This window comes from Protomyctophum bolini (assembly GCF_963924005.1).
Source record: "Protomyctophum bolini genome assembly, chromosome: 15".
NCBI classification, from domain to species: domain Eukaryota; kingdom Metazoa; phylum Chordata; class Actinopteri; order Myctophiformes; family Myctophidae; genus Protomyctophum; species Protomyctophum bolini.
The window spans coordinates 945,256-960,656 of NC_137876.1; the positions used below are offsets into that span (position 1 = coordinate 945,256).

Here is a 15,401-nt window from a genome sequence, read left to right on the forward strand (position 1 = left end):
ATGATGTTTGTTATTTACAGCTATAGGTGGAGTAGTGGGGCGAGATGGAAAAGCGTAGCCGTAACCCTCGGTATGCGTTGATGAAGTGTTTTCATTAAGAGTGGCCGGGGTCTAGAGAGGGACGAGACATTTACATTTAAGGGGCTTGATTGCCTCGATTGATTTTGTAGCCGATCTACAAGCTCCCAACGTGACGCACTGCGAGGTGCTGTGCTGTGCTGTGCTGTGTTGTGTTGTGGTAAAACATTGTAAAACATCAAACCCTCCACAGGTCTCCACCAGGTCTCCACTAGGTCTCCACCAGGTCTCCACAGGTCTCCACCAGGTCTCCACCAGGTCTCCACAAGGTCTCCACAAGGTCTCCACCAGGTCTCCACAAGGTCTCCACAAGGTCTCCACCAGGTCTCCACAGGTCTCCACCAGGTCTCCACCAGGTCTCCACCAGGTCTCCACAAGGTCTCCACCAGGTCAGGTCGGTTATTGTGGCCTCCTGAGGCATTTTGTTCTGCAAAAGTCCACCTGCTGATGGCGCTATAACAGGCCAGTGTGAAAGGGAGGGTTTAATACTCTGCCCAGTAGAAATGTGGATGCACAATTTCACATAAATTGCACTTGATTTGAGGCACTTTGTTCAAAACTGACCAATTCTTTAACCCATTTTGGTGTTTTAAAGCATTATGATAGCTATTGAGAAATAGCAGATCTACAAGCTCAACTTGTAGGTCTGCTATTTTTGAAAAAAAAACGTGAAAATGTGCCTGTCGGCGGCCAATTACAATACATTATACGTTTTGGGGTCCTTGACATGAAATATTATTTATTTATTTGACAGGGACAAAGCTCATTAATAAACATGTCAGTTTTCACATCAATGTAAATGGGCCAGAGTTAGCCGAAGCTAAATTTCATCTGTAGTCCCTGTTAATGAATGATAAAATAAAGACAAAGTGTAGGGCACCTGCACTCAACACCATGCATTGATGCCATGTGTGCATATATGTGCAGGCACCCAACATCATGACCATACAAAAACACAATACAATAACAGATCAACATGGTACAGGGGACAGAACAACTGCAAAGTGAAGTGAGAAATGACACTGAATACTAATTAGTGCTGATAGTTACTCATGATTACAGAGCTGAGTTGTTTTAGGCCACCTTTTCAGGTTGAATTTGAAGGTCAGATAGTTGGAAGTCTCTCTTACTTTTGTGGGGAGACTGTTCCAGTGATGGGAGGCTCTGACAGAGACTGTTCCAGTGATGGGAGGCTCTGACAGAGACTGTTCCAGTGATGGGAGGCTCTGACAGAGACTGTTCCAGTGATGGGAGGCTCTGACAGAGACTGTTCCAGTGATGGGAGGCTCTAACAGAGACTGTTCCAGTGATGGGAGGCTCTGACAGAGACTGTTCCAGTGATGGGAGGCTCTGACAGAGACTGTTCCAGTGATGGGAGGCTCTGACAGAGACTGTTCCAGTGATGGGAGGCTCTGACAGAGACTGTTCCAGTGATGGGAGGCTCTGACAGAGACTGTTCCAGTGATGGGAGGCTCTGACAGAGACTGTTCCAGTGATGGGAGGCTCTGACAGAGACTGTTCCAGTGATGGGAGGCTCTGACAGAGACTGTTCCAGTGATGGGAGGCTCTGACAGAGACTGTTCCAGTGATGGGAGGCTCTGACAGAGACTGTTCCAGTGATGGGAGGCTCTGACAGAGACTGTTCCAGTGATGGGAGGCTCTGACAGAGACTGTTCCAGTGATGGGAGGCTCTGACAGAGACTGTTCCAGTGATGGGAGGCTCTGACAGAGACTGTTCCAGTGATGGGAGGCTCTGACAGAGACTGTTCCAGTGATGGGATCGAGGCTCTCACAGAGACTGTTCCAGTGATGGGATCGAGGCTCTCACAGAGAAGACTGTTTTACCAAACACACTATAGTCTGGTTGTCACTTCACAGTCCCCTCTGTTCTTCATTAAGAACCACTGATACAGAAACATGAGGTCTTTCAGAAAAAAAATACATTTTAAAAAGCCTTTTTTTTCCTTTTTTCGACGTCGATAGGCGATATGTTGAACCAGTTTTGCCAAATTGCTAATGGAGGACCATTTACTGTGGTTGGTGTGATTTGGACACGTCAACATCAGGTTCAGGTTGAGGTTTATTTGTCATAATGTTATGTTATATGTTATGTTATGTTATGTTATGTTATGTTATGTTATGTTATGTTATGTTATGTTATGTTATGTTATATAATATAATGTTATGTTCTGTTCTTAATGAACTTTTAATCTTTTAAACCAATAACCACTTCCTTTAGGAAAGGATTCCATATAAGCCCATAGGCTTCTTCCTTTCCTTGCATTATATTTTTGTTTCTTTTATATGTTATTGTCATTTATTTGTATTATATGCTAAATAAACCTAAAACCTAAATAATGTATAGATACAGAGTATAAATACAATGACAATGATTTTGCTCTGCAGAGCACTCTCAGTCTTACATACACAGGACATAAACAAACATCTATAGTGCAAGAAAAAGACAAAAAGGAAAAAAAGTGCAAGTGAAGTGACAAAACAGTGCAATACAGTTCAAGGTCAGCCGTTCGGCAGCCTGACTGCCCCCTGGGGGTAGAAACTGTTACTGAGACGGTGGTGTGAGATTTGATGCTCTGGTAGCGCTTTCTGGATGTGCGAGATGTGATGCACATGGGGGAGGAGCCAAGGAGGGGCTGGTGATGTCGCTCTGAGGGGAGGTAGTTTATACTGACAATGTAGGCTATGTATATATATCTGTTCTATCAGAAGCTAGACTGGGACAAGATCTCAGTACACTGGGCCTGTTGGCCGAGTGGACCAATGGACGCTACGCTTCTGGTGCACGCACGCACGCCACGCACGCACGTACGCACGCACGGGCATGGACGGAGTAGGCTATACTCTCCCCCACACCTTCGGCCTGGTGGAGACAACAACAGCACTTCTGTCTTCTAAATAACAGCCTGTATCAGAGAGTCGTGTCTGTGCCGAACCCTTCTGAACTCATACAGATGGTTGTGTGTGTTTTTCTAGCGTTCCTTTTCCACGTGAATGATTCCAAAAAACAACCAGAGAGAGAAAAAAAAAAGACGTGGTGGACATTTAACAGCTGAGAACACCTCTACAGCTCAGCTTTGAGTCATTTACACCAGTGAGAACACCTCTACAGCTCAGCTTTGAGTCATTTACACCAGTGAGAACACATGCATCCATTCTACTAAATGTCTTCCAAATCCTGACAGTTTTCTGAAAAAGCCTCAGGTTCCTATATCAGTGATTCTCAAACGTATTTAATCAGATTGGGGTCTGCGGCCGATTACATATAATTCTGGGGGGTCTGGAGGGTCCTTGACATGAAATAGTTTGAGAAACACTGATAATACTGTACTGTATACCGTGGTCATTCAATGAACCTATAGAGCAGGCAGGCAGGCAGGCAGGCAGGCAGGCAGGCAGGCAGGCAGGCAGGCAGGCAGGCAGGCAGGCAGGCAGACAGACAGACAGACAGACAGACAGACAGACAGACAGACAGCAATTTAGTCATTTATCAGACGCTCTTAATCCAGAGAGATTTACATTAAGCAATACATCACATACATAACAAGTGGTTATCATGAAACATGCGTAAGCTAAGAACGTAACAGTGGAATATCTATATAATGGAACTATACTATACTATAAAGTGCTATGACTTCATACAGTACAATGCAATTCTAGTGCTGTCTACGTACAGTAACATGCTATAAGTCTGTCTAAGGATGACATGGTCCAGTAACTAAACATTATACCAAGGTTAACACACACACACACAGTAATACAGAACAGACAGAGCACACACACACACACACACACACACACACACACACACACACACACACACACACACACACACACACACACAGAGGGAGGCAGAAACAATAGCCAAGCAGAGAATGATGATGACAGCTGTATACTGTACACGCTGGCGTACATGTTTCCATGTAGTTAATGTTCATAAATGATTCACACAGTGATCTACAGTATGAACATGAGGTTAATGTGTGTGTGTGTGTGTGTGTGTGTGTGTGTGTGTGTGTGTGTGTGTGTGTGTGTGTTTCTGCATTGAGACAGTGATCTGTGAACATGAGGTTAATGTGTGTGTGTTTCTGCATTGAGACAGTGATCTGTGAACATGAGGTTAATGTGTGTGTGTCTCTGCATTGAGACAGTGATCTGTGAACATGAGGTTAATGTGTGTGTGTTTCTGCATTGAGACAGTGATCTGTGAACATGAGGTTAATGTGTGTGTGTTTCTGCATTGAGACAGTGATCTGTGAACATGAGGTTAATGTGTGTGTGTTTCTGCATTGAGACAGTGATCTGTGAACATGAGGTTAATGTGTGTGTGTTTCTGCATTGAGACAGTGATCTGTGAACATGAGGTTAATGTGTGTGTGTTTCTGCATTGAGACAGTACGAAGCCAACACACACAATTATTTTGGACAAAACAAATAATTACATATAAGAAAAACAAAAAACAACAAGTTTTTTTCTACTTTCTAATTCTTTGTTTAATATTGTCATGATTTAGAAGACAATTGTATAGAATCGTTTCGTCCCAAATGGGTTGGGACAAGTCCTGGACCGGAAGTATGCAGAAATGCATTGGACTCCGGGCAACAGCCCAGCTTTAATGACCTTAAATCCCTTTAGTTTAGATTGTTCTGTAGTAATAGTACAATGTAAACATTAAAGAGACTTCAGTTGTTACTGTACAATACTTGAAAACAGTTGTCATGTTGCACACATGCTTTAAAATAGCTCTTATATATTTGCGCCGCCCCTCGTTGAAAACAATGTATTTCCAACCAGTTCAGGCTGCATGAACAGCGCTCGGTTTCTGCCCCCTCAATGTCCTAACTCTTCTAAAGGAAGAAGCAAGCTGCAGCGAATAGTAAACCTAGCCTCAAAAATAATTGGGAAGAGACAGCAACAATTAGGCTGTATCTACAAGGAGGTACTTCGTAAAAAAGCTATCAAGATAGCAAACGACCTCCTCTCATCCACTCTGCAGGGAGTTCCAACTACTTCCCTCTGGTAGACGGTACAAAGTACCAAGGGCTAACCGTAACATTTAAAAAAAAATCTTTCATACCAAATGCCATTAAGGCACTAAATGACACCATGTCTCGCTAGATTTGTTTGTTTTCCAAATGTATCTCACTGTTGTCCTGCACTTTTTTTGCCATGATAAAATAATTGTGTTAAGTGTTGTTGCTGTTGTTGTAACCGTTTGTTTTTTACTGTTTGAGACCGAAGACGAATTTCCACACGTGGACAATAAATGAAACTAACTAACTAACTAACTTCTATTAGATGGCTCTGGGTTTCTGCCCCCTCAATGTCCTAACTCTTCTATTAGATGGCTCTGGGTTTCTGCCCCCCTCAATGTCCTAACTCTTCTATTAGATGGCTCTGGGTTTCTGCCCCCTCAATGTCCTAACTCTCCTATTAGATGGCTCTGGGTTTCTGCCCCCTCAATGTCCTAACTCTTCTATTAGATGGCTCTGGGTTTCTGCCCCCTCAATGTCCTAACTCTTCTATTAGATGGCTCTGGGTTTCTGCCCCCTCAATGTCCTAACTCTTCTATTAGATGGCTCTGGGTTTCTGCCCCCTCAATGTCACAACTCTTCTATTAGATGGGTCTGGTTTAAGTAAGGTCGGTATCCTCGGGGTGTTTGTCTGTATTATTTAGGTGTTCACTCCCTGCCATTAATCATTGTTTCACAACACACTGACCCGCACAGGAATGAAGCTGTAGCTCTTAGATTAGATTCGATTAGATTCCGTCTACGATGGAATATCAAGGGAATAGCGCAATAAAGTGAGCCAGAGAAGAGCAAGCCAGGCCATTCCCTCATAATGTGACCCACCGTGAACGAGAGACAGCCGTTCCCTCATAATGTGACCCACCGTGAATGAGAGACAGCCGTTCCCTCATAATGTGACCCACCGTGAACGAGAGACAGTCGTTGGATTAATGCACATTTTCGCTATATTCAAAATGTCCTATGAAAGCAGGGAATCATAATAGCTTCAAAACAAATTGACATATTGGTTGTTCAGTTTGACCCACCCGTTTTGGAGATATGGCTTATAGAGTATAATGTCTGGCAGAGAAACAGCGAGTTGAGAAAACTATTTTACACCTAGCTACATGTTTAAGCATTTATGTCATATTTACATGTCTTCTGTGGACTCTAACATTACACCTAGCTACATGTTTAAGCATTTATGTCATATTTACATGTCTTCTGTGGACTCTAACATTACACCTAGCTACATGTTTAAGCATTTATGTCATATTTACATGTCTTCTGTGGACTCTAACATTACACCTACAGTATAGCTACATGTTTAAGCATTTATGTCATATTTACATGTCTTCTGTGGTCTCTAACATTACACCTATAGCTACATGTTTAAGCATTTATGTCATATTTACATGTCTTCTGTGGACTCTAACATTACACCTATAGCTACATGTTTAAGCATTTATGTCATATTTACATGTCTTCTGTGGACTCTAACATTACACCTATAGCTTCATGTTTAAGCATTTATGTCATATTTACATGTCTTCTGTGGACTCTAACATTAGACCTATAGCTACATGTTTAAGCATTTATTTCATATTTACATGTCTTCTGTGGACTCTAACATTACACCTATAGCTACATGTTTAAGCATTTATGTCATATTTACATGTCTTCTGTGGACTCTAACATTACACCTATAGCTACATGTTTAAGCATTTATGTCATATTTACATGTCTTCTGTGGTCTCTAACATTACACCTATAGCTACATGTTTAAGCATTTATGTCATATTTACATGTCTTCTGTGGACTCTAACATTACACCTATAGCTACATGTTTAAGCATTTATGTCATATTTACATGTCTTCCGTATTTCAGAGCCAATCGGAGAGGAGATGCAGACCAAACAGCCAATCACCGCACAGGACAGGATGTGATGCCACACATCTCATTAACCGACATGGTGTGTCTGTGATTGTGAGTTTGTGTGTGTGTGTGTGTGTGTGTGTGTGTGTGTGTGTGTGTGTGTGTGTGTGTGTGCATGGGCGTGCGTGTGTTAGCGTGCGTGCGTGCGTGTGCGTGTGAGAGGGTGATTGTGTGTGTGTGTGTATTAGTGCGTCGCTTGTGTGGGTTACCGTAATTTGTGTGAATGTGTGTGCACGTGCGTGTGTGTGTGTGTGTGTCATGGTGCACACCAACATGTCCGAAAACGATGACATCATCAACTGCACCATCAGTCACCAGATCCACCTGTACCTGTTTTCCCCTGTCTACATCCTGGTGCTGCTGGTGAGCACTGGACGTGTGTGCGTGCGTGTGTGCGTGTGTGTGTGTGCGTGTGTGTGTGTGCGTGTGTGCGCGTGTGTGTGTGTGCGCGTGCGTGCGTGCAATTAACCCATTCTGAACGGGAACCCATTTTTGTGTTAGCATCATGTTATGCTTTAGCTATTGAAAAATAGCAGATCTACAAGCTCATAGCGCGCCACCGAGTGGCGCGCTACGAGCTTGTAGGTCTGCTATTTTTGAAAAACCGAAGAACGACTGACTTTTTTTAAATCTGATCTCAGGTCAGAATGGGTTAATCAGACCAGTGTGTGTCCAGTGGAAACCTCGTATGAATCTGATCTCAGGTCAGAATGGGTTAAGTGGAAGCACTATGGAGCGTCGCCCCCTTTCAGAACGACGAGTGACCTTTTAAGCGTCGTACGAAGCCAACTCTTGTCGTGACAAATCATGACAACAACACACAATATTTTGGACCAAACAAAATAATTACAAAGAAGGAAAACAACAAAAAAAAGGTGTTAAATCCTGCCTTTTTTTTCTCCTACTTTCTAATTCTTTGTTTGGCCCAATTTTTTTTGTTTGTTGTCATGATTTGTCACGACAAGAGTTGTCTTTGTCCGCGGCGTTAACTGTCTTTAAATAAATACTTTCTTGAAAAGTCTATGAGGGAAAATGAACGGGGATTTCGAGGGGGGGGGGTATCTCGAGGGGGGGCGGGACTGCGACGCTCTGTGAACCATGTTACAAAAATGCTGGTGGAGGGGCGCGCCGGGAGGGGCTCGCCGGGTGAAACATTGCCAGAGTGTGTTTATTTTATTTTATATATATATATATTTTTTATCCCACGATTCTGTAACCCATTTTTCACCCCTGTGTCAATCATCTAATGTGATCCTGGGCTCTACACACCCTCCGCCAACCTGGGGAGAGCAACGGACTTAACTCATGCTTCCTTCATGCCTGAGTGTCCAAGTTGCTCCTTTACACCTGACAGGGGGGAGTTTCCCTGGTTGGACGTAGCGTAGCGCGTGGAAGGAACACGTTATTCCAACCAGTTCCTTTCCCCTCCATCAGGCGCCCCGGCTGGCCAGGGGGAGGCAGTTTAGAGACCAGTTCCAGGTGGTACAAAGTACTGTCTACCTCGGTTTTGATCTGCTTTACAATTAATGAATCTTCAGGGTGGAACTTTGCCCGTCAGAGTGCCTGTTTCCAAACAAACGCCCCGGACCGAAAGAGGTCATACTAGTATGTTATAGGTGGGCGTTCCCTCCAACCTGTACAGTCTCTACCGTGTGTGTGTGTGTGTGTGTGTGTGTGTGTGCGTGTGTGTGTGTGTGTGTGCGTGCACTAGGTGGGCGTTCCCTCCAACCTGTACAGCCTCTACCATGCCGTTCTACAGTTGAGACAACGCAACGAACTGGGAGTTTATTTACTGAACCTCACCGTGTCTGACCTGCTGTACCTGGCCTCTCTACCACTCTGGCTACAGTACTTCTTTCAGGTATTATTGAGACAATCTATCCCATTGAGACAAAGCAGGGTGCTATGGGCTATAGTTCCACACATTGGAACTATCCCATTGAGACAAAGCGGGGTGCCTATGGGTTATAGTTCCACACATTGGAACTATCCCATTGAGACAAAGCAGGGTGCCTATGGGCTATAGTTCCACACATTGGAACTATCCCATTGAGACAAAGCAGGGTGCTATGGGCTATAGTTCCACACATTGGAACTATCCCATTGAGACAAAGCGGGGTGCTATGGGCTATAGTTCCACACATTGGAACTATCCCATTGAGACAAAGCAGGGTGCTGTGGGCTATAGTTCCACACATTGGAACTATCCCATTGAGACAAAGCGGGGTGCTATGGGCTATAGTTCCACACATTGGAACTATCCCATTGAGACAAAGCATGGTGCTATGGGCTATAGTTCCACACATTGGAACTATCCCATTGAGACAAAGCATGGTGCTATGGGCTATAGTTCCACACATTGGAACTATCCCATTGAGACAAAGCATGGTGCTATGGGCTATAGTTCCACACATTGGAACTATCCCATTGAGACAAAGCGGGGTGCTATGGGCTATAGTTCCACACATTGGAACTATCCCATTGAGACAAAGCGGGGTGCCTATGGGCTATAGTTCCACACATTGGAACTATCCCATTGAGATATAATGAGCACTTCCTCATTCCATTATTACAATGGGAGTCAACGCTACTCTCATACTAGATCCGTCTGATCTTCTGATTGACAGCTGATTGACAGCTGAGGAGTGAATGACTTCCCTTAACTAACGCTAAGCTTCATTGCACCATTGTGTAGTATTGTTATTTTGTGTGTAACGTGTGTGTGTGTGTGTGTGTGTGTGTGTGCATGTGTGTGTTTGCACGTGCGTGCGTGTGTGTGTGTGTGTGTGTGTGTGTGTGTGTGTGTGCAGGATGACAACTGGAGCCACAGGGAGTGGGTGTGTCAGCTGTGTGGCTTCCTGCTCTACGAGAACATCTACATCAGCATCGGCTTCCTGTGCTGCATCAGTCTGGACCGATACCTGGCCGTGGTCCACCCATTGAGGTAGGTCCACCCATTGATTTATAGGTCCACCCATTGAGGTCTAGGTCCACCCATTGAGGTAGGTCCACCCATTGAGGTAGGTCCACCCATTGAGGTAGGTCCACCCATTGAGGTATAAGTCCACCCATTGAGGTATAAGTCCACCCATTGAGGTAGGTCCACCCATTGATGTATAGGTCCACCCATTGAGGTATAAGTCCACCCATTGAGGTAGGTCCACCCATTGAGGTAGGTCCACCCATTGAGGTATAGGTCCACCCATTGAGGTATAGGTCCACCCATTAAGCTGCGGTACTAAAGTGTCTCCCAGGTTCTCCAGTCTAGTGCCCTCATGTGGTCGTCTCTGAACAGGTTCTTCAGTCTCAGGTCTCATGTGGTTGTCTCTAAACAGGTTCTCCAGTCTAGTGCCCTCATGTGGTCGTCTCTGAACAGGTTCTCCAGTCTAGTGCCCTCATGTGGTTGTCTCTGAACAGGTTCTTCAGTCTCAGGTCTCATGTGGTTGTCTCTAAACAGGTTCTCCAGTCTAGTGCCCTCATGTGGTCGTCTCTGAACAGGTTCTCCAGTCTAGCGCCCTCATGTGGTCGTCTCTGAACAGGTTCTCCAGTCTAGCGCCCTCATGTGGTCGTCTCTGAACAGGTTCTCCAGTCTAGCGCCCTCATGTGGTCGTCTCTGAACAGGTTCTCCAGTCTAGCGCCCTCATGTGGTCGTCTCTGAACAGGTTCTCCAGTCTAGCGCCCTCATGTGGTTGTCTCTAAACAGGTTCTCCAGTCTAGCGCCCTCATGTGGTCGTCTCTGAACAGGTTCTCCAGTCTAGCGCCCTCATGTGGTCGTCTCTAAACAGGTTCTCCAGTCTAGTGCCCTCATGTGGTCGTCTCTGAACAGGTTCTCCAGTCTCAGGTCTCATGTGGTTGTCTCTGAACAGGTTCTCCAGTCTAGTGCCCTCATGTGGTCGTCTCTAAACATGTTCTCCAGTCTAGTGCCCTCATGTGGTCTTCTCTAAACATGTTCTCCAGTCTAGTGCCCTCATGTGGTCGTCTCTAAACAGGTTCTCCAGTCTAGTGCCCTCATGTGGTTGTCTCTGAACAGGTTCTCCAGTCTCAGGTCTCATGTGGTTGTCTCTAAACAGGTTCTCCAGTCTAGCGCCCTCATGTGGTTGTCTCTGAACAGGTTCAGTCTAGCGCCCTCATGTGGTCGTCTCTGAACAGGTTCTCCAGTCTAGCGCCCTCATGTGGTCGTCTCTGAACAGGTTCTCCAGTCTCAGGTCGATGCGCGCCGCCTGGCTCACCAGCGCCCTCATCTGGCTGAAGGAGGTGGCGGTGGGCGTGGTCTTCTTCAGACACAGAGTGCTGAGCCGCGATAGGACGCAGCACAACCAATCGGTGTGCTTCGAGCACTACCCCATGCAGGACTGGGAGTATCCAATCAACTACTACCGCTTCATCGTGGGCTTCCTCTTCCCATTGGCTATCCTGTCGGTAGGTTGGCCTCTTCCCATTGGCTATTATGTCAGTAGGTTGCCCTCTTCCCATTGGCTATTATGTCGGTAGGTTGGAGTGGTATAAACTAAGGGTTTGTTCAGAATTGCGCCCCGGGAGTGCACTCGTATATTAGTTTGCATTGCTTAGTGCGCTATTTCTGAACGCGCCCACAGTAACTACGTACATTACTGCATTTACTTAACTGTACTTAACAACTTCATCTGTGATAACCCAGACATATTTACATATTTGTGACTCTTTTTGATACAGAGACAATAATGGCAGCAAGACTATAACTGTATAATGAGTTAATATCACAAGCAGACTCTTCACATACTAGAGATGTCTGAAATGAATGTCAGAGCTGAATTTGACATGTAAACTATGAAATAAATGCTTAAACATGTAGCTATAAGTGTAATGTTAGAGTCCACAGAAGACATGTAAATATGAAAGAAATGCTTAAACATGTAGCTAGGTGTAATGTTGGAGACCACAGAAGACATGTAAATATGAAATAAATGCTTAAACATGTAGCTAGGTGTAATGTTGGAGACCACAGAAGACATGTAAATATGAAATAAATGCTTAAACATGTAGCTAGGTGTAATGTTGGAGACCACAGAAGACATGTAAATATGAAATAAATGCTTAAACATGTAGCTAGGTGTAATGTTAGAGACCACAGAAGACATGTAAATATGAAATAAATGCTTAAACATGTAGCTATAGGTGTAATGTTAGAGACCACAGATGTGAACCTTTCAAGCCTGTTTTCTCAACTCGCTGTTTCTCTATAACACATTACTCTATAAGCCATATCTCCAGAACTGGTGGGTCAAACTGAACAACCAATATGTCAAAATCAAAGCGGTCACATTTGAGACACATATTTGAACAACCGAAACTGGCGCTCCTGAGAAACATGATTATAGTATGATGAAGACATGACTGTGTGTGTGTGTGTGTGTGTGTGTGTGTGTAGGTCAGTTACCTGTGTGTTCTCCGGGCCGTGGGACGCAGTGCGGGGACTAACTGTGTGTGTGTGTGTGTGTGTAGGTCAGTTACCTGTGTGTCCTCCGGGCTGTGGGACACAGTGCGGGGACTAACTGTGTGTGTGTGTGTGTGTGTGTGTGTGTGTGTGTGTGTGTGTAGGTCAGTTACCTGTGTGTCCTCCGGGCTGTGGGACGCAGTGCGGGGACGCAGGCGGATCAGAAGACGAGGATCAGACACCTGGTCGGCAGCACCATCCTCATCTTCCTCGTGTGTTTCTCTCCGTACCACATCTTCCTCCTAGTGCGCACCCTGCTGGAGAGGGACTGCAACTTCATAGCAGGTATAGACAATTTATATTATTACACTTTTTTTGTTTTACTGTAGTGTTTTTAGTTTACTGTACAACCCTTTTCATACCAAGGTCCATTATTATTATACATTATTATACATTATTATACATTATTATACATTAAGCCCAAAACTAAAGAATATTGTTTTTTTTATCGTAGGTGTATTTATCTATATATTTCAGGTATATTTAACTAGACATTTCATATATATTTTCAGGTATATTTAACTACCACCACCTGTCTCTCCTGCCGTCCAGTGTGAACTGTATTAAACTACATATTTACATATATATATTTTCAGGTATATTTAACTATATATTTTATATATATTTCAGGTATATTAACTATATATGTTCAGGTATATTTAACTACCACCACCTGTCTCTCCTGCTGTCCAGTGTGAACTGTTTTAAACTACATATTTACATATATATATTTTCAGGTATATTTAACTACTACCACCTGTCTCTCCTGCTGTCCAGTGTGAACTGTATTAAACTACATATTTACATATATATATTTTAAGGTATATTTAACTACCACCACCTGTCTCTCCTGCCGTCCAGTGTGAACTGTATTAAACTACATATTTACATATATATATTTTCAGGTATATTTAACTACTACCACCTGTCTCTCCTGCTGACCAGCGTGAACTCCCTGGCCGATCCGGCTCTCTACTGTTTCGTCAGCGAGGCCGCGAGGCGGGGCCTGTACCGCCTGTTGCTCCGCCCCCTCGTTAACGTATTCTGCTGCTGCCGTCGCCGCGGCAACGCCAGCCCCGCCCGGCCCCGCCCGGCCGCCGACTCCCGCGAGGTGGCCACGCCCACCGACGCCCCGCCCTCCTCCTCCGTCACGCTGCTGACGCACCTCAGGATGAACGCCGACGACGTGGCGTTGACCCGTTCTGACCTGAGATCAGATTCACACCAGGTTTCCACTGGACACACACTGGTCTGATTAACCCATTCTGACCTGAGATCAGATTCATACGAGGTTTCCACTGGACACACACTGGTCTGATTAACCCCATTCTGACCTGAGATCAGATTCACACCAGGTTTCCACTGGACACACACTGGTCTGATTAACCCCATTCTGACCTGAGATCAGATTCACACCAGGTTTCCACTGGACACACACTGGTCTGATTAACCCCATTCTGACCTGAGATCAGATTCATACCAGGTTTCCACTGGACACACACTGGTCTGATTAACCCCATTCTGACCTGAGATCAGATTCATACCAGGTTTCCACTGCTGGACACACACTGGTCTGATTAACCCCATTCTGACCTGAGATCAGATTCTAAAAAAATGTCAGTCGTTCTTCGATTTTTCAAAAAATAGCAGACCTACAAGCTCGTAGCGCGCCACTCGGTGGCGCGCTACGAGCTTGTAGATCTGCTATTTTTCAATAGCTAAAGCATAACATGATGCTAACACCAAAACGGGTTCCCGTTCCGAATGAGTTAATCACGGCGGACGGCCGTAAAAAACCCCGAAGGACGAGTGTCTGATGGAGATGGAGGAACGGTCGGGACTCGCGGTCCGACCCACGTCGGAACGGCCTTCGCGTTTGGGCGAGGACACGCATTCATTGATTCATTCATTCATTCAGTGGAATGTATGTGGACTTCTAGTTTTTCATGACACGTATAATCCTAGAGTTAATTTAAGAGAAATGTCATACAACTATTATAGTCTGGTCCCTTGTGGACATCTTAGCCCCGCCCCATGTCCCTCTAAGCCCCGCCCTCTGCCCCTCTAAGCCCCGCCCACCTGCACGTCCCTGAATGCACGTCTTATTAATCTACAGTTATCTTTATAATATGTATGTTATTATCTTTATAATAATTATGTATGTTATTATCTTTAAAATATGTATGCTCTTGTTTAGTGTTTATTTCAAACGCACACCACAGTTTTACAAAGCTGAAAGAGGTCAATATTTAGTCAATTGTTTTTTTTTTACATATTATTGCTTATAGTAGCTTTAAGAGAAGTATTTTAGAGTAGTTATTGTTATGAAAAAGAGAAGTATTTTAAACATGCATATTAATATTGTTATGAAAAAGAGAAGTATTCTAAACATGCATATTGATATTGTTATGAAAAAGAGAAGTATTTTAAACATGCATATTGATATTGTTATGAAAAAGAGAAGTATTTTAAACATGCATATTGATATTGTTATGAAAAAGAGAAGTATTTTAAACATGCATATTGATATTGTTATGAAAGAGAGAAGTATTTTAAACATGCATATTAATATTGTTATGAAAGAGAGAAGTATTTTAAACATGCATATTGATATTGTTATGATGAGAGAAGTATTTTAAACATGCATATTGATATTGTTATGATGAGAGAAGTATTTTAAACATGCATATTGATATTGTTATGATGAGAGAAGTATTTTAAACATGCATATTGATATTGTTATGATGAGAGAAGTATTTTAAACATGCATATTGATATTGTTATGATGAGAGAAGTATTTTAAACATGCATATTGATATTGTTATGATGAGAGAAGTATTTTAAACATGCAAATTGATATTGTTATGATGAGAGAAGTATTCT

General features: G+C 43.8%; 1 protein-coding gene across 1 annotated transcript; it reads left to right on the forward strand.

The window, feature by feature from the left end:
* The first annotated feature begins 358 nt into the window (after positions 1–358).
* Positions 359–14,017, forward strand: LOC308329117 (ovarian cancer G-protein coupled receptor 1-like). Its single transcript, XM_080783328.1, has 7 exons — positions 359–467; positions 6,998–7,408; positions 8,757–8,906; positions 9,856–9,989; positions 11,236–11,464; positions 12,623–12,803; positions 13,424–14,017. Exons 2-7 carry the CDS (start codon positions 7,304–7,306, stop codon positions 13,771–13,773), a joined length of 1,149 nt encoding a protein of 382 aa, XP_080639454.1. The 5' UTR covers positions 359–467; positions 6,998–7,303; the 3' UTR covers positions 13,774–14,017.
* The last annotated feature ends 1,384 nt before the right edge of the window (positions 14,018–15,401 follow it).

Excerpts from the sequence above, each read along its gene's own strand:
- LOC308329117 (XM_080783328.1), top strand. The coding sequence starts at position 7,304 with ATGGTGCACACCAACATGTCCGAAAACGATGACATCATCAACTGCACC. Across the intron at positions 8,907-9,855 it reads GGCTACAGTACTTCTTTCAG|GATGACAACTGGAGCCACAG; the intron begins GTATTATTGAGA and ends GTGTGTGTGCAG. Across the intron at positions 9,990-11,235 it reads GCCGTGGTCCACCCATTGAG|GTTCTCCAGTCTCAGGTCGA; the intron begins GTAGGTCCACCC and ends GTCTCTGAACAG.